The 22,270-nt window shown below is 42.4% G+C and overlaps 7 protein-coding genes across 9 annotated transcripts; 4 read left to right on the plus strand and 3 right to left on the minus strand.

Moving 5' to 3' along the window:
• Positions 1–716: 716 nt before the first annotated feature.
• LOC133843119 (uncharacterized) lies at positions 717–8,929 on the minus strand. 2 transcript variants are annotated; one of them, XM_062276534.1, is made up of 8 exons: positions 8,036–8,929; positions 7,376–7,697; positions 6,339–7,314; positions 5,557–6,004; positions 5,060–5,476; positions 4,795–4,989; positions 4,080–4,729; positions 717–3,302 (listed from the first exon to the last, which is right to left on the minus strand). In XM_062276534.1, exons 2-8 carry the CDS (start codon positions 7,640–7,642, stop codon positions 3,097–3,099), a joined length of 3,159 nt encoding a protein of 1,052 aa, XP_062132518.1. In that variant the 5' UTR covers positions 7,643–7,697; positions 8,036–8,929; the 3' UTR covers positions 717–3,096. The 2 variants fall into 2 exon arrangements, with proteins under 2 accessions (XP_062132518.1, XP_062132516.1); XM_062276532.1 differs by having other exon boundaries at positions 7,376–7,700; positions 8,036–8,928.
• Positions 8,930–9,325: 396 nt separating this feature from the next.
• On the plus strand, positions 9,326–12,719 carry LOC133843131 (dnaJ homolog subfamily C member 21). The gene is made up of 2 exons (XM_062276553.1): positions 9,326–10,183; positions 10,239–12,719. Exons 1-2 carry the CDS (start codon positions 9,581–9,583, stop codon positions 11,310–11,312), a joined length of 1,677 nt encoding a protein of 558 aa, XP_062132537.1. The 5' UTR covers positions 9,326–9,580; the 3' UTR covers positions 11,313–12,719.
• On the minus strand, positions 11,337–12,200 carry LOC133843153 (LHFPL tetraspan subfamily member 2 protein). Its single transcript, XM_062276579.1, has 3 exons — positions 11,801–12,200; positions 11,626–11,739; positions 11,337–11,572 (listed from the first exon to the last, which is right to left on the minus strand). Exons 1-3 carry the CDS (start codon positions 12,198–12,200, stop codon positions 11,430–11,432), a joined length of 657 nt encoding a protein of 218 aa, XP_062132563.1. The 3' UTR covers positions 11,337–11,429.
• Positions 12,720–13,042: 323 nt separating the features above from the next.
• On the plus strand, positions 13,043–14,928 carry LOC133843149 (epidermal growth factor-like protein). The gene is made up of 3 exons (XM_062276574.1): positions 13,043–13,763; positions 13,822–13,932; positions 13,987–14,928. Exons 1-3 carry the CDS (start codon positions 13,234–13,236, stop codon positions 14,087–14,089), a joined length of 744 nt encoding a protein of 247 aa, XP_062132558.1. The 5' UTR covers positions 13,043–13,233; the 3' UTR covers positions 14,090–14,928.
• A 168-nt stretch (positions 14,929–15,096) lies between these two features.
• Positions 15,097–17,417, plus strand: LOC133843156 (troponin C-akin-1 protein). Its single transcript, XM_062276582.1, has 4 exons — positions 15,097–15,260; positions 16,515–16,736; positions 16,794–16,891; positions 16,957–17,417. The coding sequence occupies exons 1-4, from the start codon at positions 15,246–15,248 to the stop codon at positions 17,123–17,125; spliced, it is 504 nt and encodes a 167-aa protein (XP_062132566.1). The 5' UTR covers positions 15,097–15,245; the 3' UTR covers positions 17,126–17,417.
• Positions 17,418–17,857: 440 nt separating this feature from the next.
• LOC133843158 (putative gamma-glutamylcyclotransferase CG2811) lies at positions 17,858–18,931 on the plus strand. Of its 2 annotated transcripts, XM_062276585.1 has the most exons (3): positions 17,858–18,411; positions 18,472–18,579; positions 18,653–18,930. In XM_062276585.1, exons 1-3 carry the CDS (start codon positions 18,098–18,100, stop codon positions 18,687–18,689), a joined length of 459 nt encoding a protein of 152 aa, XP_062132569.1. In that variant the 5' UTR covers positions 17,858–18,097; the 3' UTR covers positions 18,690–18,930. The 2 variants fall into 2 exon arrangements, with proteins under 2 accessions (XP_062132569.1, XP_062132568.1); XM_062276584.1 differs by having other exon boundaries at positions 18,472–18,931.
• A 755-nt stretch (positions 18,932–19,686) lies between these two features.
• Positions 19,687–21,416, minus strand: LOC133843147 (protein CDV3 homolog). The gene is made up of 3 exons (XM_062276572.1): positions 20,831–21,416; positions 20,465–20,764; positions 19,687–20,366 (listed from the first exon to the last, which is right to left on the minus strand). The coding sequence occupies exons 1-3, from the start codon at positions 21,083–21,085 to the stop codon at positions 20,112–20,114; spliced, it is 810 nt and encodes a 269-aa protein (XP_062132556.1). The 5' UTR covers positions 21,086–21,416; the 3' UTR covers positions 19,687–20,111.
• Between the last annotated feature and the right edge of the window lie 854 nt (positions 21,417–22,270).

A 22,270-nucleotide genomic window follows, 5' to 3' on the forward strand; every position in this document is an offset into this window, starting at 1 on the left:
TTTATTACGATGCAAATTAATTCATGACCAACTCCGCCTTAAGTTTGGCATACCCTTCAACAACTGATTTGCAGCGCAGCTGGGTATGCTTGGAATGTGGTAGAGCTTTTTGGTGCAGCCCCTCTGCACACTCCAACTGTTGCATTCATCTACCAAACTTACCTTTGGGCCCATCGCCAGGGGCGCTGCTGCGAACCAGTTTCGCATCCTCCATTCTCCTCATTCGCAGCTCAACTCACACAATAGTACTTACATATGTATGTATGTATGTATGTATATACAATACATAGGGTCGGGCCTCCGTCGCAGCACTCCAATTAAAGCTCTTTTGTTGTTTTTATGTTTTAAGCGTGCGTTCCAATACGATTGATATTCCAGTCGGGCTACGTCTGATGTCTCCCCTCGCTATCGCCTTCCTCTCTCACCACCTTTATTTGCATAATTATCAACAGGTTGCTGCGCTCTTCTGTCTGCTTATTTTCCATTGCTTTGCTTTTTTGCTGATTTTTAGAACATCTTTTTGTTGTTGTATTTTTTATTATTTTTATTTTTAACCAAAAGAGAATATTACCGCCAGGCATAATAATGAACGAGACGGCGACGATTATGTCTGGAATTTCCACTTGCGAATAACGTACGACAGCATCCAGCAACGACGCTGAACGACTGACAATCAACCCATCCATCAAGCATAAGCAGGAAGAGACATCGGTAAATAGTTTTAACACAAATTGGTCCTTTATTCATGGTAGATACATACGAAAGATAAATGATAAGATCTTGCTCATAGTGGGGATGCTTGAAGAGGCCAAAGTCCACTTACGGAAACATAACCTCAAGCCAAGTTGATTGAAATGGAATAGTATGTTTGAATTATTTATGTACGTATGATATATATTTTCTCACAATGTTAGTTTTTATTATTTCACTTATCAATTTTCTTTTGAATGTGATTTACTTATTTATTACTCATAGGAGTTTAAGACAGTGAACAAGCTAACCCCAATAAATTGGAACGAGTCAAAAATAGAGTATACGTATGTAGGTAATAATTCTGGGAAATATTTGAGTACTCCCAATTTCAGTGCTCAGTTGTTCCCAGTATTAGATCTAACGACTAACCATGAAGATATCCGTCACGGAAATTTACTGAATAACGTATAACGGTATCATATTAGTTTTCTCCAGAACTACTTGAATGACATTTAATTTCCTTTCTACCAGTCTTATTTCACTTTATTGACTATATGACTACGTTTATTCTACTTCTACAATCTAGATATACATTTGTAATATACGCGTACTTCTATAGTTGACAGTTTGTTGTAAAGGTTTATTTTTCTTATCAAAAAGCTCGTTGGATTGTCTTAAGGTCGCTTAGAACAGAGTCCCAAACTAAAGGGGACATATGTTATGTATGGTAAATTATTTAATTATTGCAGCTAAAGTTCCCCAGAGAAAGAGTGTATTGCGCATTAACTGGGTAACTAAAGTTCAGTATTTTGTGGGATGCGCATAAATTTGGATGTTCCGATGTAGAACTCGTAGTATTTGCAAATGGGGGGGAAATGAACCTTGATTCCTTCACTTTTGCCATTCAAGTGTCGCATTCGTCCGAAACTCATTAGTTAAATGGGTTCTGGACACCAGACGCGACGACTGACGTAAGGCGGAGCAAATCGTAAGGTTTATTGAGTGCAACTACATGGGTTAAGTACGGGGATCAAGTGCTACGGGATCTACGAGTACAACTCAATTACGAAATGTAATACATAGTACTAAAGAGTAAAAAATAATTAGCTACTTAAAATTAATTAGCGGGGATACTTACTCCATATTCAGTTACTTTCAATACGTTTGCACGTTTTGTCGACTGGTTTTCATTAAGTTTATTATCACGTTACATTATTCGCTTACACGTTTAAATATATAGTATGTATATAGTATATTATGTATGCTATATGTAGGGTTCTAAGTATAGCGTCTATATGCATAAATAATGAGCACACAATACAACACAACACAATTACATAATTAATTAATTAATTACAACCAATTTGACCCTCCATACGTTGAATTCGAAATCAGAATTAATTTTGGCCAATACGTGTGTAACAAATTTCAAATTCAGTTTCAAATTCCGATTGAGTTTTTTGATTAAAATTCATCGAAGAACGAAAACAGTTAAACAATTTCGTATTCTACAAACAATTTTTGGCAATTTGGCTAAACGAGATTTTCTTTGTTGGATGGATATATCATAATTGAAATTACTTTACTTAAAATGCTACTTTCATAATTGTATTAATTGATGTACTCTAGATGGATACTATATAGTATATATGTATGTATATATGAATATGTGTGTAGATTAAGTGAAATGCTACAAAGTCTAGTAATGAGCTGTAGATTAATTGATAGTACTACGTTTACGTGATGAAAACGCTGCACCAATAATACTTATGATAATGAGTGCGATATGTTCGATAAGTTCGATAAAAACACATCTAAATAAGGTTAATGTTTTTGTGATCTTCTCTAATTGCACACGATATTTGGGCTAAGGTCGATATTAAGTATAGATGTTTGACTAATTAGTTGATTGTGTTTTCAACACTGCTTTTTCCGATTGGGCTTTCAAATAGAAACTGTAGTGATTGATGAGAAACTATCGAGAATATTGCAATTAAAACTAGAGTAACTTTGTTTTTGTGTTTGACTGATCGAAAAAACGAAACAGAAATCAATTAACTACTACGATTAAATAAATGCTATCAAAAAACAATTTACTTTCACTACAGACTATCAATTGAAGTTATGTATACCCATTAAAACTACTTTATGTGTATGTAAATAACCGTATAACCTGCTGTCTGTCCTGCAGTCCATCAATTGTTTCACTTATCTTATATTGTTATAGTTATTGCACACGAATTTCTGTTTAGTCTGAGGGATCTTGGACTTGTTTTTACCTGTCGTCGTCTTCTTGACCTTTTGCTTAATTCTCTAATTTGATGATAACGTATATGATGTATTGATGAATTCATGATTATTATTGGCTGTCAGTCAGTCAGTCTATATATTCGATACCTTAAGCTACTCCTCGTTAAGACCACTCAGCTGATAGCTTTGATGTTCCAGACTACGCTTCAAATCCACAATAGTGCTAACAATAAGCTGCTGCTTGTTGGCGCCCTCTGAAGTCACGTCCTGCATGGAGCTTTTTGCCGAAACGGACATCGAGAGCTTCGATTGTTGGCGCTTGTTGGAATGACCCATCGATTTAGGACGTTCGCTCATATCTATAAAAGTTAGATGGGTATACAGAATGTTTTCAGAAGTATAAGATTATTGAGCAAGTTAAGAATTAGTTAAAACAAGTAAGAAAGCTACAGTCGAGTGTACTCGACTGTGAGATACCCGCTACATATTTTGAATAAAAGCAAAATATTGCGGTATTTTCTTCAAAACATACCAAAATACAAATATACTAAAAATATACCAAACCGTATATTTGTTATATAGATATAACACCACATTCAAAATATACCATGGTCGGCGCAATATACCAGATTGTCGGCCAAAGCAACTAAGTAGGCGTTTTTGCCTATACAAAATTATTTCTTTAATAATTTCCACAATTTTTATCTGATCGCAATCAAATTTTCAGGAATCATAAATACTACATTCGTAGCTCTAGCTTTAAAATTACGCTTGTTATTCGATTTTTTTGAGTTGCGGGGGCGGAAGTGGGCGTGGCACAATTTGAAACAAACTTTATCTGCGTGCAAACATAACAAATGCTGTAGAAAAAAATTATAGCTCTATCTCTGATAGTCTCTGAGATCCAGTGTTTCATACGGACAGACGGACATGGCTAGATCGTCTCGGCTGTTGATGCTGGTCAAGAATATATATACTTTATAGGGTCGGATTTTACATTTCCTGCCGGCACAAAGTTATAATAAATTAAATTAAATTATAAGAATCAGAAATAAGGAATATGATGAATATACAAATGTAGGATAAAACAGCCCGGGTAACGTCTGAGCCTACAATGTAAGGATCTTTTCACTTACCCAACTCTAAGTCAAATGTCTTCTTAATGCGCTCGAAGGAGCTGCTACCTTTGTAGACCTTCCGCTTCAGTGGCTCGCTGTGTGGACAGTAGAAATTGTCCTGACTTTCGGTTACATTGCGATTGCTGTAGTCCATATTATTATAGGGTTGGGGCTGCGGCTGCAGTTGCTGCTGCTGCTGCGGTGGCAAGTAGTTGTGATTGGCCAAATCCTCCAGCTCGGAGTCGCTGCCATTGGCGATGATTTGGCGTCGACTGCCTCGAGGACTTCCACGTGGACTATGTCTTGGACTGCCCTGCAGGCAACGTCCGTTTAACTGCAGCTGTGGCGATTGAGGTGGCTGCGGCTTGCGTGGTGGCAACTCTGGCGGCGCATTCTGGTTCATGAAGTTGGTGAGATGCGTCTTGCGAGGACTGCATCTACCCGGCTTAGGACTATTTGGCGGCGAAGCTCCCGCGTTTGTCTCAAACTTGAGCATCTCGATGCGCTTGTTGATGGCGGCGGCCAGCTCGTGCTCCAGCGGGGGTGTTGGAGGCACAGGAGCTGGTTGCTTCTTAGAGTCCACTTCGCTATTCTTGAGCATCTCCACGCGCTTATTGGCCAGCGGATTGAGGCGTCGCGGACTGGCGACGGGCGTGTCCCGCGGAATGCTGAAAAGGAGTAAGTAAAAGAAAGTTATTTGAGCAAATTAGGAAGAGTACAACGTTAGACGCACCTTTGCAGACTGTTCTTCAGCGACTCGAGCAAAGATTCGGCCTCCATGATAAGTTGCTTATACTTCATGTCCGCCTCCAGATCGGCCTTCATCAAGGCCTTTTCGCTCTCCGCAATAGTCATGAAATGTGGTTCGTTGGCGCTGCCAAAGATCAGCGAATTGGAGCGATTCGACAGAGGCGAGGTTTTGTAGATCCTAACAAGATTAACAAACGGAGATTATTGTTAAAGTAGAGTTCTAACTTAGTCACGTGCTTAGACCGTACCTTTCCTTTGGCCCTAGCAGTTGACGACGTAGGCACACCGGTGTACCGCCTACGCTGCGACTGCCACGTGGTTCCCTCAATGGGGAGGCGCTGACCTTCTCGCGATTCTCGCAGCTCTTCTTACGAGTTTTGAGGAAACGCTTGCGACGTCGCTGTTGATCCTGCTGCTGTTGCTCTTGCTGCTGGCGACGACGCGAACGTGTCGAGGAGCGTCGCAATATCATTGGACTCGCATTCGGATAATACTGACAGCTGCCCAGATTGCGCTGCAATTCCTGACGCTCCAGCACAAGCACCTCCTGCATCGAGGACGTGTCAATGAAGTCAATGTCGAGCAGCTCATCCGTGTCGCACTCATCGCCCGCATCCTGTCCGGTGTCTAGCTCCGAAGCGCAGTCCGTGGGATCCGAGTCGCTGCTACAAAGTCCGGGGGAAAAAAAAACACCGAAAGTGAGCAACCTCTGAAAGCACTTAAGGAGCCTAAGAAGTGCGCTTACCTGAGTATGTCGGTCTCCTTCTCGTAGACATAGCTCTCGTCAAACTTGCCAATCATCTCGTTGAGCGTAGCCTCATCGTCGCTAACCAGAAAGGAGTCGCCGACTGCCACTCCCACTCCCACGACGTGCTCCGCTAAGTGGCGGCGTTTTATGGTGTGCGCTGCATGCGCATTTTCCACTTCAGTCGAGGACGATGATGAACCCTCTGAACAGTCCGCGGCTAGACCAACAGCACCCTTCTTAGGGGTTGCGATTGCCAAGGCTGAGGAGCTGGCAGTGGTTGAGGTGGTAATGCTCGCGCGCACTTCCAGCTCATTGCTTGACTTGATGCCTGACGAAGTGGTGGAAGTGGTGCTCGCCGCATCCAGCTCCATTCGCAGCTGCGTATGCTCCACGGTGCTGTACCAGGGATTCGTGCGTATGCGAGGGCGCTGTCTAGGCGAGGGAGCTGCCAAATATAATTTTTAGATGTTATAAGGGGGCAGGATTTTTTTAAAGTTTAATGCAGGCTGGTGCTAGAATGTAAAACAGTTGCAGTTGACTTTTAAGGAAAAACGAATGAGTTTTTTGAAAAGCTTTAGAAGTTAATATGAGATTTTATGAGCTCCAGAAGCTAATTGGAGCTTCAAATGTATCAAATAGATCCACAAAGTTCAAAAGGGCTTAAAGTACTTTAAGGCGGCTTAAAAGTTTTAGGGGTTTTAAGTTTTAAGGGTTTAGGAGTGTCGCAAGAGGTTGAAAAGTTCTTAGCTGAGGTCAAGTACTTTAATTAGACTACTCACATTCAAAGAGCTTGCTAGTTGCTTGGCTGCCACGCTGCAGAGCTAGAGGACTGGGCTGGGGCTCAAGGGTGTTGCCAAAGTTGCTTTTGGGCAGCGGATCCATGGGTGACATCTCTTCGATGCGATTTAGACCGAATTTGTAGCGCTGTGCCTCAATGGCCAGCGTATTGACTGAACGACTGGGAAAGTAGTGGGTACCGCTGCGCATATTGATGTAGTACTCCGGAGCGGGAGGATTCGTACTAGACTGGGAGTTGGCGCAGGGCGAGGTGCCGTCGGTCGAATAGCCCGTGGAATAGGCGCTCTCCGGGGAGGACAAGCTGTGTGGTCGCGGACCGGGCATAAAATTACCACGTGGCAAGCCGCGAGGTGCTCTCATCCTATTACCAATGGACATAGAAGGCGGCTGCGGGGGCTGTGGCTGCGGTGGCATGGTCAAACTCTCCACAGAGTCATCCAGCTGTACGGCCGCTAGCTTAGAGGGCAACAGTCGACCATAGTGGACGTGCGTACGCGATTGCTTCGACTGCGGTTGCTCCTCCTCCTCGTAGACCAGCTGCAGACTGTTTAAATTCTCCGAATTCGGACGCTGATAATCCTGAAGCGGCGGCTGAGGACGCAACAGCAAAGCACCCACTTCCTCATAGTCGACTTCATCCTCCTGTTCCAGCTTATAGCTTGTCTGCTTGGCCGTCGAGTGCATTGAGGGCTCCTTGGAGCCGGTGGACCACGACAACGAGGATATAGAGGAGGAGGAACAATTGACTCGGGACATGGGCGATTTGTCGGCGCTGTTGGAGCTGCAGCTGTCCTTGCTGGGTACGCTCAACTGAGGCTGCTGCGGCTGCTGGAGTTGCTGCAATGGTGGCAGCGTTTGATGGCGTTGATAACGCTGTGGCGCATACAGCAGATTGTCCGACTTGGGCGACGTGATGGTGTCTTGATCCGGCGATTGCCAGCCATAGCGACTGGGAGTCTACAGTGGGGATAGAAGTAGAAGTTATGACTATGTTTGGAAAGGACTCTTGCTCACTTACATGACATTGTATGGGGGAGACTTCGCGACGTCGTACAGGACTCGCAATGCTGTGACTGTTGCTATTGCTGTGACTACCGCTGCTGGTCAACACGGGACTCGTGGTCGACTTTAGATTGCTGCTTTGCGGCAAGGTGCCCGCCTTCTTGCCATGACTGCTGCTGCCACCTCCAGAGCTGCTCTGGTCCGTCTGCTTGTGCTTGCTGTTCTTCTTGCGTGGACGCACAATGTGCGTCTCCATCCAGGAGCGCAACTTGGAGCCAAACATAGTTGCGCAGCACTTCTGCTTCTTAAGTGTAATATAAATGGACGGATTGTTGTTGCTGCTGTAAAATGTTGATTAACAAAAAGGTTCCATTTAAATTGTGGCATCGCTCAAAATGCAATCCCATAATGTAGAGAGCACACAATGCGAGAGCCAAGGATTCAAAACTGACTCCTGGGGCCACTTTGCCTTGATAAGAAAATCCATTTATGACAGCACACAAAAGAAGCTCGAGCCGCAGCTCAACGAGCGCCCATAAATGTATGCTATAGTTTTATCCAAACTGCAAAGGCGACTCTGACTATGTGTGAGTGAGTAAATGACTGTGTGTGTGTATGTGTGTGTGAATGAATGTGTATGTGAGTATGTTTGTGTTGGAATTTGATGCGAAATTACCTTATTCGCAAATGTCTGCTGCCTCATAATATCCTTTACGCCTGTTTTTATTGTGCGGCAACGAGATGAAAGGCCAACCACACACAAACACACACAGTTACAACTACTGTTTGTGTGTGTGTATGAGAGAGGGCAGACAGCGCGTTATCTCTGTGTGAGTTTGTTTATTTTTTGTTGACGTTTTTCAGGCGCACACACACACAAACACAAACAGTACAGCAAGAACCGCACTTCTGGGGGTTGTTTGTAAGCTGAGATGCACGCCTATTGCCGCATCAAGGACTCCTGCTTCTGCTCCCGTTCCCGTTCTTGTTCCTGCTGTGCGCTGAAGTTACTCAACGTTGTTGTGTAGGTGTAAGTGTGTGCGTGGGACTGTCTGTGTGAACTGGCCGTAACCCTCCCCGTTTTGCGGAAGCTTACGTTTGCCTGCGTTGTAAATCTCCAACGTAAATGTCAATTTTTATGTCAAGCTATTTTCAATTGTTGTTGCAGCGTGAATATTTCGTTTCGATTTGATTTCTTTATAGCTTTGTATCTCGTTACGTATGTAAATTCTCTAAATGGTTATTATATGCAAGTTTCGTTCCGTTTCCTTTATTTATTATATTTAGTTTATAGTGTGTAGAAAAGTTTTGATGTAGTTTTTTCAATGCAAATGAATTTAAGGATATGCGCGTTTTGAACGTATAATTTAAAAAGCAGAAAGTTGCCTACTTTTAGGCTGGCAGCAGAAAAGAATTTTCTCCTTCACATTTTACACTGTCTAACGAATGTTATGTATTGGTATGTGCATGTGTCGGTCTTGGTTGGATTTATATTTTATTTTTGGTGGTAGCAAAATAGCGTGTGTTCTGCTGCGCGGCGATGGTAAAAAGAGAGCGACTGCCAGCGCCGAAGTGAAAAAAGCAACTGACGGAATGCGCAACCACCAAAAACGTTGAAGCTTCATTGTTGCGAATCTCGAATTTGCATTTATTTCGATAAATACTTATTTACTATATTAGAAACAATATAAATTTGGATTTATAGAAATATTAAACGAAATGGAAGTGTGCTTCATATTTAAACAAAGATTCAGCCTGAAAGTAGGCAATATAATTTCAAAAAAATATAGTAGGCAGTTATAAATTATCGGTTTGCCACCACAAGCTATCGTAGTTCAGTGACCTGTCTTTGTCAGTAAAATCAAATATGAATTTGAATTGTTGGCAGTTAATATTATTAGATTAAAAAAAACAATGCAATTACAACAATTAAATTATAAATATGGTTTTTGTTTTTTAACAAATTAAGAGAACAAAATGTTGGTTAAATAGTGGCGCTCTTGTAAGGCATGTCAAAAAATACTAACAGAGTTGGTTGATTTTGGTATAATATTAATATCGATACAGAGGCCACGATGTTTACCTTTAGAGGAGATGGTCACCCTGCCGTGCCATGCAATTTTATTGTGAAACACGGGCCACAGAAAAGCTTTTCGCGCAAATTTTGTGATTTAATGCCAAAATTCATGTAATTATTTCGTGTTTTTGGCAATCATTCAACATGCGGTGCTACTACGAAGAGCTCGGTCTTGCCCGTGACTCCAACGAAAGTGACATCAAGACAGCATACAGAAAACTAGCGCTACGCTGGCATCCAGACAAAAATCCCGACTGTTTGGCGGAGGCAAAGGAACGCTTTCAGCTGATACAACAGGCGTATGAGGTGCTCTCCGATGCCCAAGAGCGTGCCTGGTACGATAATCATCGCGATCAGATACTACGTGGCAAGAATTCGGAGTACTCCGAGAATTCTCTCGACGTCTTTCAATATTTTACGAGTTCCTGCTATAAAGGCTTTGGCAACGATGATCAGAGTTTCTATAGCGTATATCGGGATGTCTTCAACAACATTGCATCCGAGGATCTGGAGTTCATGGACAGCGACGATGAATTAGGCGCACCGCAATTCGGTAATGCGGACAGCAGCTATGAGGATGTTGTGGGCCCTTTCTATGCATACTGGATGTCCTACAGCACCAAAAAGACTTACGAATGGCTGTGTCCTTACGATGTTCGCGAAATCAAGGAGCGCTTTATCCTACGCAAGGTCGAGAAGGAGATGAAGAAGATTGTGCAGGCTGCACGCAAGGAACGCAACGAGGAGGTAAGCGAAATTGGTTGTATATATCAATAGCAGAATTAATGTTTGTTCTTTGTAGGTGCGCAACTTGGTGTCATTTGTGCGTAAGCGAGATCGTCGACTGCAAGCCTACAGGCGTGTCCTAGCGGAACGTGCTGAGGCGAATCGCCTTAAGCAGGAGGAGCAACGCAAGCAGCATCTGCGCGAACGCCAAGAGCAATTGGCGGCGGTGCGTGCCAACAAAGTAGCCAACGATGGCTACGAAGAGCAACTGCGGCAGCTGGAGCAGCAATATGGCAGCGACTCCGACATCTATACAGACGAAGAAGAGGAGGACGAAGAGGATGAGGATGACGCTGATCATCAGGAGGAAGACGATGAGGACGCTGAGTTGGACGAATTGGAGTATGTTGATGATCTCTATTGCGTGGCATGCAACAAGTCATTTAAGAATGCCGGAGCACGCAGCAACCACGAGGAGAGCAAAAAGCATCGCGACAACGTGGAACGTTTGCGACAAGAAATGGAAAGCGAGGAACAGGAATTCAATGAGCACAACGAGAGCCTGAATGCAACCGAGGAAAGTCTGGCGGAGCTGCAGCTTAATGGCAGTCACGAAACGGCTGACAGCGATCAGTTGGAAGAGGAACTGATCGAGCAACAGCAAAGCAAGCGTAACAAGAAGAACAAAAAGTCAAAGAAGGCAGCACCTAAAGCTGTAGCTGTGCACAGCGACGATGATGAGGAGGCGGAGGCGCCTCCTGCAGATTTCAATCCAGCTGCCAGCAACTCAGACGACGCTGAAGACGACGATTGGAGTCGCGGCAAGAAGGCGACCAAAAAGACAAGGGCCAAAAATAAGACAACAAATGGCAAACAAAAAGTCGAAGCGGAAGCGAAGCCAGCAGCTGAAGCCAAGTCCAAGACAGCGTCAACGTTGCCCACGAAGAGCAGTAGAGACAAGGATGATGGTGATGATGAAGATGCACCATCAGCTGTGCAACACACTTGCGTCACCTGCAAACTGGTGTTTGACTCAAAGAACAAACTGTTTGCGCATCTGAAGAAGACAAATCACGGCGTCTACATACCCAAGTCCAAGCCGGAAGTGGAGGGCAAACCGCCTGGCAAAGGAAAAGGCAGGCGGAAGTAGATTGTCTCAGAGGGTTGCTCTCTAGTTAGATAGAAAAGATGTATAGTTGTTTATTTATGTTAAATTCGAAATTAAATTAAGTGCAAAATGCCCAATTAAATTCGCATTTATGTGTGCTCAAGGAATGCAAACAAGTTTGCTGCCCGCCTCGACGCGACGTCGCACGCGTGTCCTTAGATTGGAGGACTCTGCCTTGAGACTGATGCCAGCAGCAGCAAGCGTCAGCAGAATGCTCAGTATGCCACAGTAGAATGAGATGCCTGGAACAGACTTCATTATAGCAACTTAAATATAATAAAAACTGTCTGCTTACCTATGCTGCAGTCGGCGGGATAGAAGGGTTCCGCCTCCGTGCCACAGAGACGTTGCACGCGCGGCGCACGCCAGCCCAAGGGATGCAAAAACATGGCCAACATAACCGAGATGCCTGCAAAGTAGTAGTAGAGAGCATTAGTCTAATTTCTAGTAGAGTTTATTGATGCACTTACCCGCCAACACCTGGGCACAGGCGGTCATGTTGTGTATACTCTTGCCACAAGCGGACTGGCGGCAGCAGGTCAACAGTGTGGCAGCCACGGTGAGCGAGAGCAGCGCGAAACCAAGTGACATGAAGAACATGGCCAGCTTCCATTCCCAGGGATAAACGCTGCCATCGGTGGCAAAGCCATCCAGATCAAAGCTGCCACAATGATAACCCGAATGCGTTTGCTTGCATCGCGTATAGATACCAACCGAGGGATAGCGATGCGACGTACTCGAATTGAGACTAGGATTAGGTGGTCCAATTAGCCACTTGGGCGTGACCAGCGAGACAGCGAGCAGCATATCGGCGACCAGCGAGCAAAGGAACCAGACTAGACTCACACTCGTTATGATCACGTAGCACATTGTTAAGCAAGAGATGTGAGATTCGGGATTGGGTTAAAGATGATTTGATGATAAGTTGTTGCAATCCAAGTGGTCAAAACGCGTCAGCACTTGACGAATACATAATTGTCTCTGTTGTGCGGGCTTTTTAATCATTTCTCATTTGGCAGTGCGTGCTATGCTATGAGCTAGCTATACACACATACAAACTAACGCACACACACACTCCCCCACAACCACCACCACTTACAGCAACAACAGCGCCACTTCCTTCCAGCTGACCAACGAAGCAGCGGCCGTGCCCGAAATGGAATTGTTTATTTTATATGCTTTCGTTGTCTGTTTTATGTTATTCATTCACCCCACTCACACACACATACACACACTTGTAGACACGTTGGAAGCCAATTGGAAATAGTCAAACTTATTGTTGTTGTTGTTGATATTAAACTCTTCTATTTTTTCAATGTGCTGTCAATTTTGCAACATTATGCCGCAAACTCAACTTCCTTGTGCGCAGGCGTTTGTGGACGTGTTGCACACGCTGGAAAAAACTCGCAACACTGAATGAATGGCGCGCATTGAAAGCACCCAACAAAGCCCCAGAGTCGCGAGTCAGGCCAGCGATATGCGCAGAAGGGCGGCGGAGTGGAGGAGCGTGTGTGCTGCTTTAAATCCAGACATTCCAGACTGGCGCAGCAAATGTTCTGCATGCTCGCTTCGCACACACACACATAACAACTGCATAGCTGCCTCTCTGTCGCACGCTTAGCTCAAAACTCAGTCTTATGCTCTCACCAGTTCTTTTTTTTTGCTTTTTTGCTTCGCTCTCCCAACACATGTTGGAGTTGGATCTGTTTGTATGGCTCCCCTGCCACCCTCTCTCTCACTCAGGGTAGTTGTCTCGCTCTGACTGCCGCTGTGGGTGAGTAATAAATTTAGTCTGGCGTCTGTTCGATTTTGTTTGAAATGCAAATGAAGTTTTGTAATCGAACCGCGTTCGCCTTATCAGTTAGCGCCTTTCTCAGTGATTACAATTGCATCATACCTCGACATGTGTACTTACATATTTATGGCAATGATCGTGATCATGATTGTAAGCAAACAAATGAAAACACTTTCACTATCAATATTCAGCCTGCACTTAATCTGCGAACGCTCTTCATTCATTCAGTCGAAGATGTCGTTCCAGCTGTTGCTGTTATTGCTGCTGCTCAGTAGCTTCCAGGCTCACTGTTACTATCACGAATATCTTTACTGGGAATTGAATGACCCACCTCCCATTTGCTCCGAGTACGAGATGCTCATAGTGAACACGCATCAATGCGTGCGTCGCTGTAATATAGTGTGTGTGCGCGGAATTTGCTTTGAGGATGGTCCATGTCCCTGCGACAATCAGTATCAGAGTGCATTTCAAGATGGCGTTGCTTGTGCCGCTGAATGTGTGCCAGGTTGTCTGGAAGCAGGTGGCTATTGTGCCGGTCCCGAGCTGTGCATTTGTCGCAAGAGCAAACATTATTACTACGATGCAGTGGCGCGACGCTGTCGCCATCGTTTGCCGCGTCTGCTTGATTTGTGCGGCGGGTAAGCAACAGTTGTGACGTCACAGCTTCATAGTACATTTGCCCTTTCTTACTTCCAGTCGCTGCATCCATGGAAGCTGCTCGTTCGATGGCCGCTGCATTTGCGCGCAGGGTTACGAAATGCGTGCGACGCTGCTGCATGGCCCACAATGCACGCCCATCTGTGATCAGTGAGTACGCTGCGTGCCCTCATAGTTTTCCACTGTAATTGTTCTCTCCTACAGCGATTGTGGTCCCAGGGCATATTGCTTTGCGCCTAACTTGTGCGCTTGCCGGCACAAAGACTTTCACTACGCTTACAATGGCAACTGCACCAAGGACTATTGACCTTTTGTTTTTGCACATTCCAGTCTATTTTAAGCATTACATTACGAATTTTATTTATTGCCTTTGGACTAATTAGTAAGCTACTGTAAATATATACTAATTAATAGACAGCCGGCTATTTAAGTTATACAACAGCACAAAAAAAGAGAGCAAATTGACATTGAAAAAGCAGATGCTCAGTACAAACAACGCTTTTTCTGAAACGCAAATGCCGCACACTTTTGTTTACAGTGCATTAACAGCAGCTGAGAGAGAGAGAGAGCGCATGGAAGTGGAAGATAGAAAGAGAGCCCGCTCTGCTCTGTAAGCAAACACTTAAATGTTCATGTTGTGTTTTTGTTTATAAACTATGTTTACATTTTGAACATACATAAGTAAATGTTAATTATTTAATCAGTTCGCTCATTCAACATGCTGCGCTGAAGAAAACCAAAGCAAACGCGCCTTCTTCTTCTGCGCATACTAAAAAATCCCCACTGCCTACGTGTGGAACAGTGGCGTCGTTTTAAAATCAATGTTCCCTCGCTTCGAGAGGGGATTTGACAATTCCCCCTGCGCCATGTCTATGTCGCTGGACGAATAACCAGTTGAAAGCAGACCCAGTTTTACTTAACGAAAAAGGCTCGATAAGCTTCAGTTTTTACACACACACACAAACACAATAATTATGTTTTTATGTCGCAGTGTGCGTTAATTTGTGTCTTAAGCTAACGTCTAGGGTATTTTAACAATTCGTCTTTGCTGAAATGTTAGATAAAGCGTGAGCGAGAGAGGCGGCGTTGGCGGCGGCAAAATAGCCAGCGCGTGTGTGGCGTGTTTTCATTTTATTCTTGTTGGGGCAGGGGCCTGTTCCCCACTATTGTTTTTGTTGTTGTAGACGTCAAAAGCAGCAGCAGTCGCAGTCGCTGTTGACGTCGACGTCGCCGTCACAACATTCGTTCTCCACAATGTTTTGGGCTTCTGCCGCTGGCAGCAGCGACGACAGCGTTCAGTTGGAGTTTTGCTTTCCACTGGTGCGGTACGACTTGCTGTGAAGTCTTAAAAAAATTGTGCTGGAACTTAAAAAAGTCTCTCGTACATCAATTTTCTTTTGTGCTTTCCTTGCGATAAAAACTTGAAGTGATTTGCAATTTAAAATCAAGTATAACTAAAGAAAATGGGACAAGTCAAGGTAAATATACAAAGTACTCTCTCTTTATTTCTACCAACCCAAGCACATGTGTTCGCACTTACATATATAGGAAGTCAAGTACATACATATATATGCACATGTACACATACACATGCAGCAGCAAGTTGTTATCCTTTTGACGAGTTGGCGAAAAGTATTTCGTAGTAGGAAGGAAGCGTGGGAAAATGATTTCTTAAACGATTAGAGGCGCGTGCATATGCTTTGTATACGTGTATGTGTATTTATGCGCGTGTGTGCATGTGTGTGTGCCAGTACTTCGTGTTATGTAAGAACAGCAAGGCAGACAACTAGTTGCTTAGTAAATTGCAACAAATTACTAACAAAAGCGACATTGAAAAGTGGCTAGTAAGATTATTTGCTCTGTCACTTATCTCTATTAATTTCATTGATTAGCGTGTTTTAAGCAATTATTACACATGCATGCATGTATTATGTCTAAGAGTGTGAGTGTGTGTGTTTTATATATCGTATTCTACATAGAAAATGTTGAAGTAGGCGTAGCTGCTGCGCAGTTTGCACATCACGCACGTCGTCAGCCCCAAAAACTTGAACAATAAAGAACCGTAACTACACTTAGTATGCATATGTGTGAGTGTGTCGATGTTAACAAAAACAATCGACTGGGCAAAAATAAAAAGAAGTGAATGCAGAAAACCGGTTGATGCATTAAACGAGATGCCGACGACAGCGTTAAATGCGAGAGACACGAACGAGCAACGTTTCAGTTCGGCAGCGGAATAATGTTATAAATAAATATGAATGCGGTAAATCTAAAAATGGGGAGGAGGAAAAGCGGAGGAGGGGCAAGGCTGGTGTGGAGGCGATGACGGCTCGTGTGTGTTTTGATATTGTCGTCGTTTTATTCAAGAAAGACCTTATCAATCGAACGCACGGTTGGGGGCTGCTTTGCTTGCCTCGTCACCTCTCTTCGCCTCGCGTCGCGTGGAAAAATTCAGCTACTCCAGACGTGCGCGTTTGTTTGATAAGCGCGGCAGGTATTAATTATAGATTTACAATTGAGCACTTTCTAATATGCAAAGCGCTTGAGCTTATCACTTATCGATATCTGCTGCGTATGCGGGATCCTATCAATCAACGATATCTATGCTAGGTGGCATCACTTGGCGATTTCAATTATCCTGTCAATTTTCGATATGCGTTTCATTCCTTAGTACTGCCAATTATCGATTCTCATTGCGTTGCTCTTCTAATTATCAATATCAATCCTTGCAGAAAGCCACCTCAGCGCTGAGCAAACTCTTCGTCTATGGCGCCTTGAAATATGGCCAGCCCAGTAACTCGATCTTGGCCAATACTGGCAACGGTTATGCCAACTTTTGGTGCCGCGCAACGACGACGCAGAAGCTGCCACTCGTCATTGCCACGCGCTATAACATTCCGTTTTTGTTGAACAAACCCGGCGTTGGATATTATGTAACCGGCGAGATCTACGAGGTAAACAGTATATAGCTATTGGCCAACGCCCATTATCTAATGATATCCTATATCCAGGTGGATGATCGCATGCTCAACTCACTGGACAATCTAGAGGATTGCCAGGACATTTACACGCGCGAGAAGCAGGACATGAACATTGGCGTTGGCGAGGGGTAAGTTGATGATGTCATCATCATCATCATCGTATGATGATCTATAAATATATTTTTGCTTGCAGCACCGTTCCCTGCTGGGTCTATCTGCTGCAGAAGTATCCCGAGAAGCTGCTGTCCTTGCCATATTTGTCAGGCTACGAGAACAGCTCGACACATCCTTATATTATGCGCCATCGCCGCACTCACAAGCATCCTGCCCAGGATGATCTCAGCTATACTGCCCAGAACTAAGTTAAACAAAAGTGTGTGCCCGATATTAGGGCGTGGCCAATTATTACTTTAACCGGTAGTTGCATTTGTAGCAAGTATATATACAAACATATATGTAGCGACATACATATGTTCATACGTACATATATTTATATACGACATATTTATGTATGACACATTCAGACTTAATGATATTGATATGTGCGCGCTTTATAAGTTTTTTGTGTACATATTGATATGATAATATATATATATTATAGCGTAGTTGGTAATTTTATAAGTTTCGAGTAAATAAAAGCAATTTCAACAAAAACCAGTTTAAGTAAACACTATTTCAAATGTTTGCCTAGAGTCAACAGGTGGCAGTAAAGCGGCATACCGATCATTGCGTTTCTTTCAGTGTAAAGTCAGCTGTGGTGTTAGCAGTGGACCTGTGGTAAGTTAACATAGTGGGAATATAACGATTGGAAATATACTTGGTATAAAAATACAATATTTGAGATATATTCATTTCTCTATGGTTATATCTCTATTCGTAAATTGTTAGTTTTTTTCGGTTTTGCTTTTTGACAAAAATAGCGATGTTATGATAAAATTTGCGGAGCAATTACGCAATTTAGAAGCCAATTAAAATATCGCGCCTTCTATTAACATTCGAAAATATACTAGTGTTAAATGCAAAGTGTGACCAGGGAATTTCATTAAGGGAATTTCTGTATTTTGGTATGTCTACGTAAACATATTTTAGAATTTGCTGCCATACCCCACCACAGGTGTTTAGGAAAACAACTTCGTAAATAAAGCTCTTTTAAAGGAAATAATAAATAAAACAATGTATTTAAATAAGTTGACCACAAGAAATTATTAATGATTGGCTATTTAAAATTAATGTTAACACAAAATTGAAAGACATCGATGCATCGATAGTGCAATCGATCGATGTTTGTTCAGATCAACAATTAAACTTTGCCAACATTTTATTGCTGATTGAAGATGACGCAAGTACTCAAAAGAGTTTTTGTTTATGGCACACTTAAACGTGGCGAGCCTAATCACATTTGGCTTACCACAAAGGAGAATGGCGTTTCTCAGTTTGTGGCCAAGGGCAAAACAGTGGCCAAGTTTCCTTTGGTGATCGGTACTCGCTACAACATTCCATTTCTACTGAATAAACAGGGAGTTGGACACCAGATTGAGGGTGAGATCTACGAAGTGGATGATGCCATGTTTGCCCGACTGGATGTGCTGGAGGATTACCCCAAATACTACGATCGAGAGCCACAAGCCATAGTGACGGAGCACAACGAGTAAGCAAAGATCTCCAAGTGATAACAAAATTATAATTTATGATTCTTAACGTACTGCAGGACATTAGATTGCTGGCTATATCTCATACGTAAATTTCCGGAGAGCATGCTGGAAAAGCCACTTCTTACTAGCTATCACAATACGCCGGAGCAGGCATATTCCGAGAAGTCAGTTCGCGATCCAGCAATTCCGGCTAGAGATGATCTTGCTTATTAATCTTGTCATTGAATTGCATTGCAGCTATGCGGACAGCACCGCGGATGATCTGTTCAACTAATCTGTTCTGACTAATCGAATGATTCCAACTCCAAATCGCATTTTTGGCCAAAAAGAGTCTTAAAAATAATTAAATGACCTAACTTGATGGAATCATATTGGTAGAGCAAACTAATTATGTATTAGATTGGATCTATAAGTCAGGGATTGTAAATAATGAATTAAAAATTCAGAATATTTTGTAACTAGATGTATTTTCACAAAGTTAGGCCATAATCAATTTATTTGAGCAAAAAAAAGTGAATCTAAGAAGATTTATGTTTTGTACTCATTTTGAAAATTTAAATTCATATCAATTTTTTTAGTTATTATTGTAATAATTATGACCTCAATTTTATAAAAACGTTTATAGAGAATTATTGTGATTAAATAAGTTGTATAAAACACATTATATAACTATTAAAATAAATTTTATAATAAATTTTAATTTTGGTGGATATTATGATGGAGATAAATGTCATTAAATAATTTTAGGTAAATACAACGGCAACCTTTAGAGACTTCATTCTAAGACTCCTATTGAAATATTGCCTCTTGTTTCAGTATGTCGCAAAAAAACTTGCTTTTTGATGGATTTTTGCAGCCAAGTCTTAAAATCTTCTAAAATTATTTAACTTTATGCAAGGCTAACTCTTTAGAAGTTAAATTCGAATGACTTTTAATGCGGCATTATTGAAATGGTCATATATCTGTTGTCAACTTCAATGACATTTGTTGCAAACTTCATATGGATATTTTGAACTTTGGCATTTCGAACATGGCTTTGCTAATTCTTAGCTTGCAAAAATCTTAAATGAATTATTCGCTATAGACGCAATGTATACTTACATTTTTTATTTTTATGGGTAGCAGAGGAATTACCTTAAGTCGTCGCTGACATTAAAAGGCAGCTGCTAAAGCCATTGACATCCAGTTCAGTGACCACTTCTAAATAGAATGTAATGGAATTTTTGCTAACTTTGCGACAAAGTGTGTTTATAAAAAAAAAATTCATAACGTTTATAAACGGATTTCAACACATGGCTATTATTCATAATGTATTACATTGATTCCTTCATAATTCAAAAAAATGCAAACGAAATGAACAATTGTTGTTGCGGCATATTATAGTAGATAATAAAGGTAGATCGGAAAGCCTAGAAAAAGTGTTGTTTTGACAATCATGCATGCGTTACACAAAGAGAGTCTCAAGAGAAAGAACTCATTTGAAAGATTAGCGAGCAGGTAACGCTCACAACTTCAAGCCGGCGCACCTTTTTTATCTTTTTGTTTTAATCTAAAGACTCGCTGAGCACGGGGAGGCAACTGTAAATAGTACATTATTTTGGGTGAAAACGGTTGTTGTTATATATTTGTTTGTGGCGGCAGCAACATCGGATCGATCGATTGTGGGACTGTAGTAGATTGATCATGGTGGTCTGGTCTAGCTGTCCGCTTCGTCGTCGAGCGACTGGAATCGATTTGTGGCCGCCACGGGCGCAGCGGTTGTCTCCTGCACGCGCTGATAGCGACCGCCATGGCGGACTTCTTCGAAGGCGGGTTCGTTTTTCTTCTTACGCTGTTCCTCCGGACGCGCTGCGCTCAGCGTGGGGAAGAACTCGGTGTTCGTAATATCGGGCGCCGTGCGACGGGCGCGTAGTCCACTACTGCTGCCGCCTCCCATGCCAAGTCCAGATGCCTAAACGGGCACAAAGTCCAATTTTAGTATCACAAATGGATTGTAATATGATGATGATGATGATATAGCAATTATTGGATATATAAATAAATACTCACACGATAGGCGGGTGGAACGTACGTTTTCGCCGATGGCTTCTCTGTCTCAACCGGTATCTGAGTCACCTCCTCGGCAGGTATTAGCTTCTTCCATGGGCCATGCCCACTGCTATTGGTATTTGAATCGCCATTGCCATAATCATCGCTATACTCATCATCGTCGTCGTCCAGATCGTCAGACTGTTGAATTTGCTGCTGTTGCTTTTCGCTGATCGTCAACTGGCCAATCTTGAGTCCACTGTAGTCCTTGCGCTGTTCCTGCTCAAACTCTTTCCACTCCTCCTCAACGGGTGGTGGCGGCTTTAAATATGTTGAATAATGATTATGTTGTTGTTTCTGTTACACACTCATACTCTACACACTCACTTCGTTGACGGGCTCCGCGATTTTAGTGTTGCTCTCGTTTTCACCGCCTTCTGCCACGCCGCCAGCCGATGCCACTGCCGCTGCCACCGCTGCTGTCGCGACTTCAGGTTTTCTTGGTTTGACAGCATTCGCCGCCACCTCACGCTTTGTGCCCTCTTCGAGGTTCTTTACCAGCTCATCGGCAGTAACGAATTTCGCCTTGGACTTTGACTTCTTCTTGTCTTTTTTCGCAAAGAAATCATCTAATTCGGCCATGTTTGCAAAATTATTTTTCGCAATTTCCCCAATTCCAAATTATAATGAAATCCAATCGCACTTGCGTGAGGTGGGATCTTAAAAAAGAATCGTATTATCGATTTGCACCTATCGATGAATGAGCCACACGTGGTCAAAGTATGCAAAATATGCAATTCACCGTGTTTATCTAATCACTTCATTAACGTACCGATTTTTATCTTTAAAAATGTATGGTTTATGCATTTATTTTGCTTTGCATTATTTTAGTGTTAAATAATTTTATTATGTCTCACGATTGTTTTCGATAGTTTTCCACAATATGGACTAAGTATGCATTTTAGTGAGAGAGCAACTATATTTATGGTTTGAATTTGAAAAAATAAATAAATATGTATCTTCAATTTCTTATAATTGTTTATATATATATTGGTTTTAAATAATATTGACATATCGATAAGAGAAATATACAAGTCTGTGCGATGAAAACAAACTGGGTCAGGTGGCAACGCTATATTTAAATATATTCGTTTCGGTTATCGACTGCTACTTTCTTTGGCGGTCCAATCAAACAGCAAAGACAACAACCTGTTGATCACACGCTCACATTAGCATAAGGTTAGCATACTTAATTTTGTTTGGGGGATTTTTTGTTTAAATTTATATCTCTCAAAGTCGTTGGTCAAATTTGCAACCGTTCGAAAATTTGCATGACATATTGATAATTGCATAATTAAGTTAAAACAACGCATTGTGTAAGCGCATAGACAAAAAAGCAACATGACAACAAAAGCAGATTTATTATATTTGCAAATTTTTGTTTAATTTTGTTTCCCCCGCATATGCGTTGTGCATAATTTTCCAAAAATAAATATGCATTATGTGGTCCATAAAGACGCATAGTTAATGCATATGTTAAAGGCAAATACATCATTGGTGTTTGAACCACTTGAACGTTGCCAAACTTAGCAATTAGTCTCCAGAGTAAAAGCCGTAGCTAAACTTCCTTTTGGCGCGTTGGGACAGCACCGTTAAATTGGTTAAAGTTCCGCTGAATTTGCTAAGCAAATTGTGAGAGCTAATAGCCAAAAAGACAGCGAGCCAATAGCCATCTAGCCAATAGCCAATGGTGTTTATGTGTTGCTGCAGCAGCAGCAACAGCAACAGCATTGCAGCAAGTCTGTCACAAGCATGCTACAAGCACAT

This window comes from Drosophila sulfurigaster, chromosome 3, assembly GCF_023558435.1.
Source record: "Drosophila sulfurigaster albostrigata strain 15112-1811.04 chromosome 3, ASM2355843v2, whole genome shotgun sequence".
Taxonomy (NCBI): Eukaryota; Metazoa; Arthropoda; class Insecta; order Diptera; family Drosophilidae; genus Drosophila; species Drosophila sulfurigaster.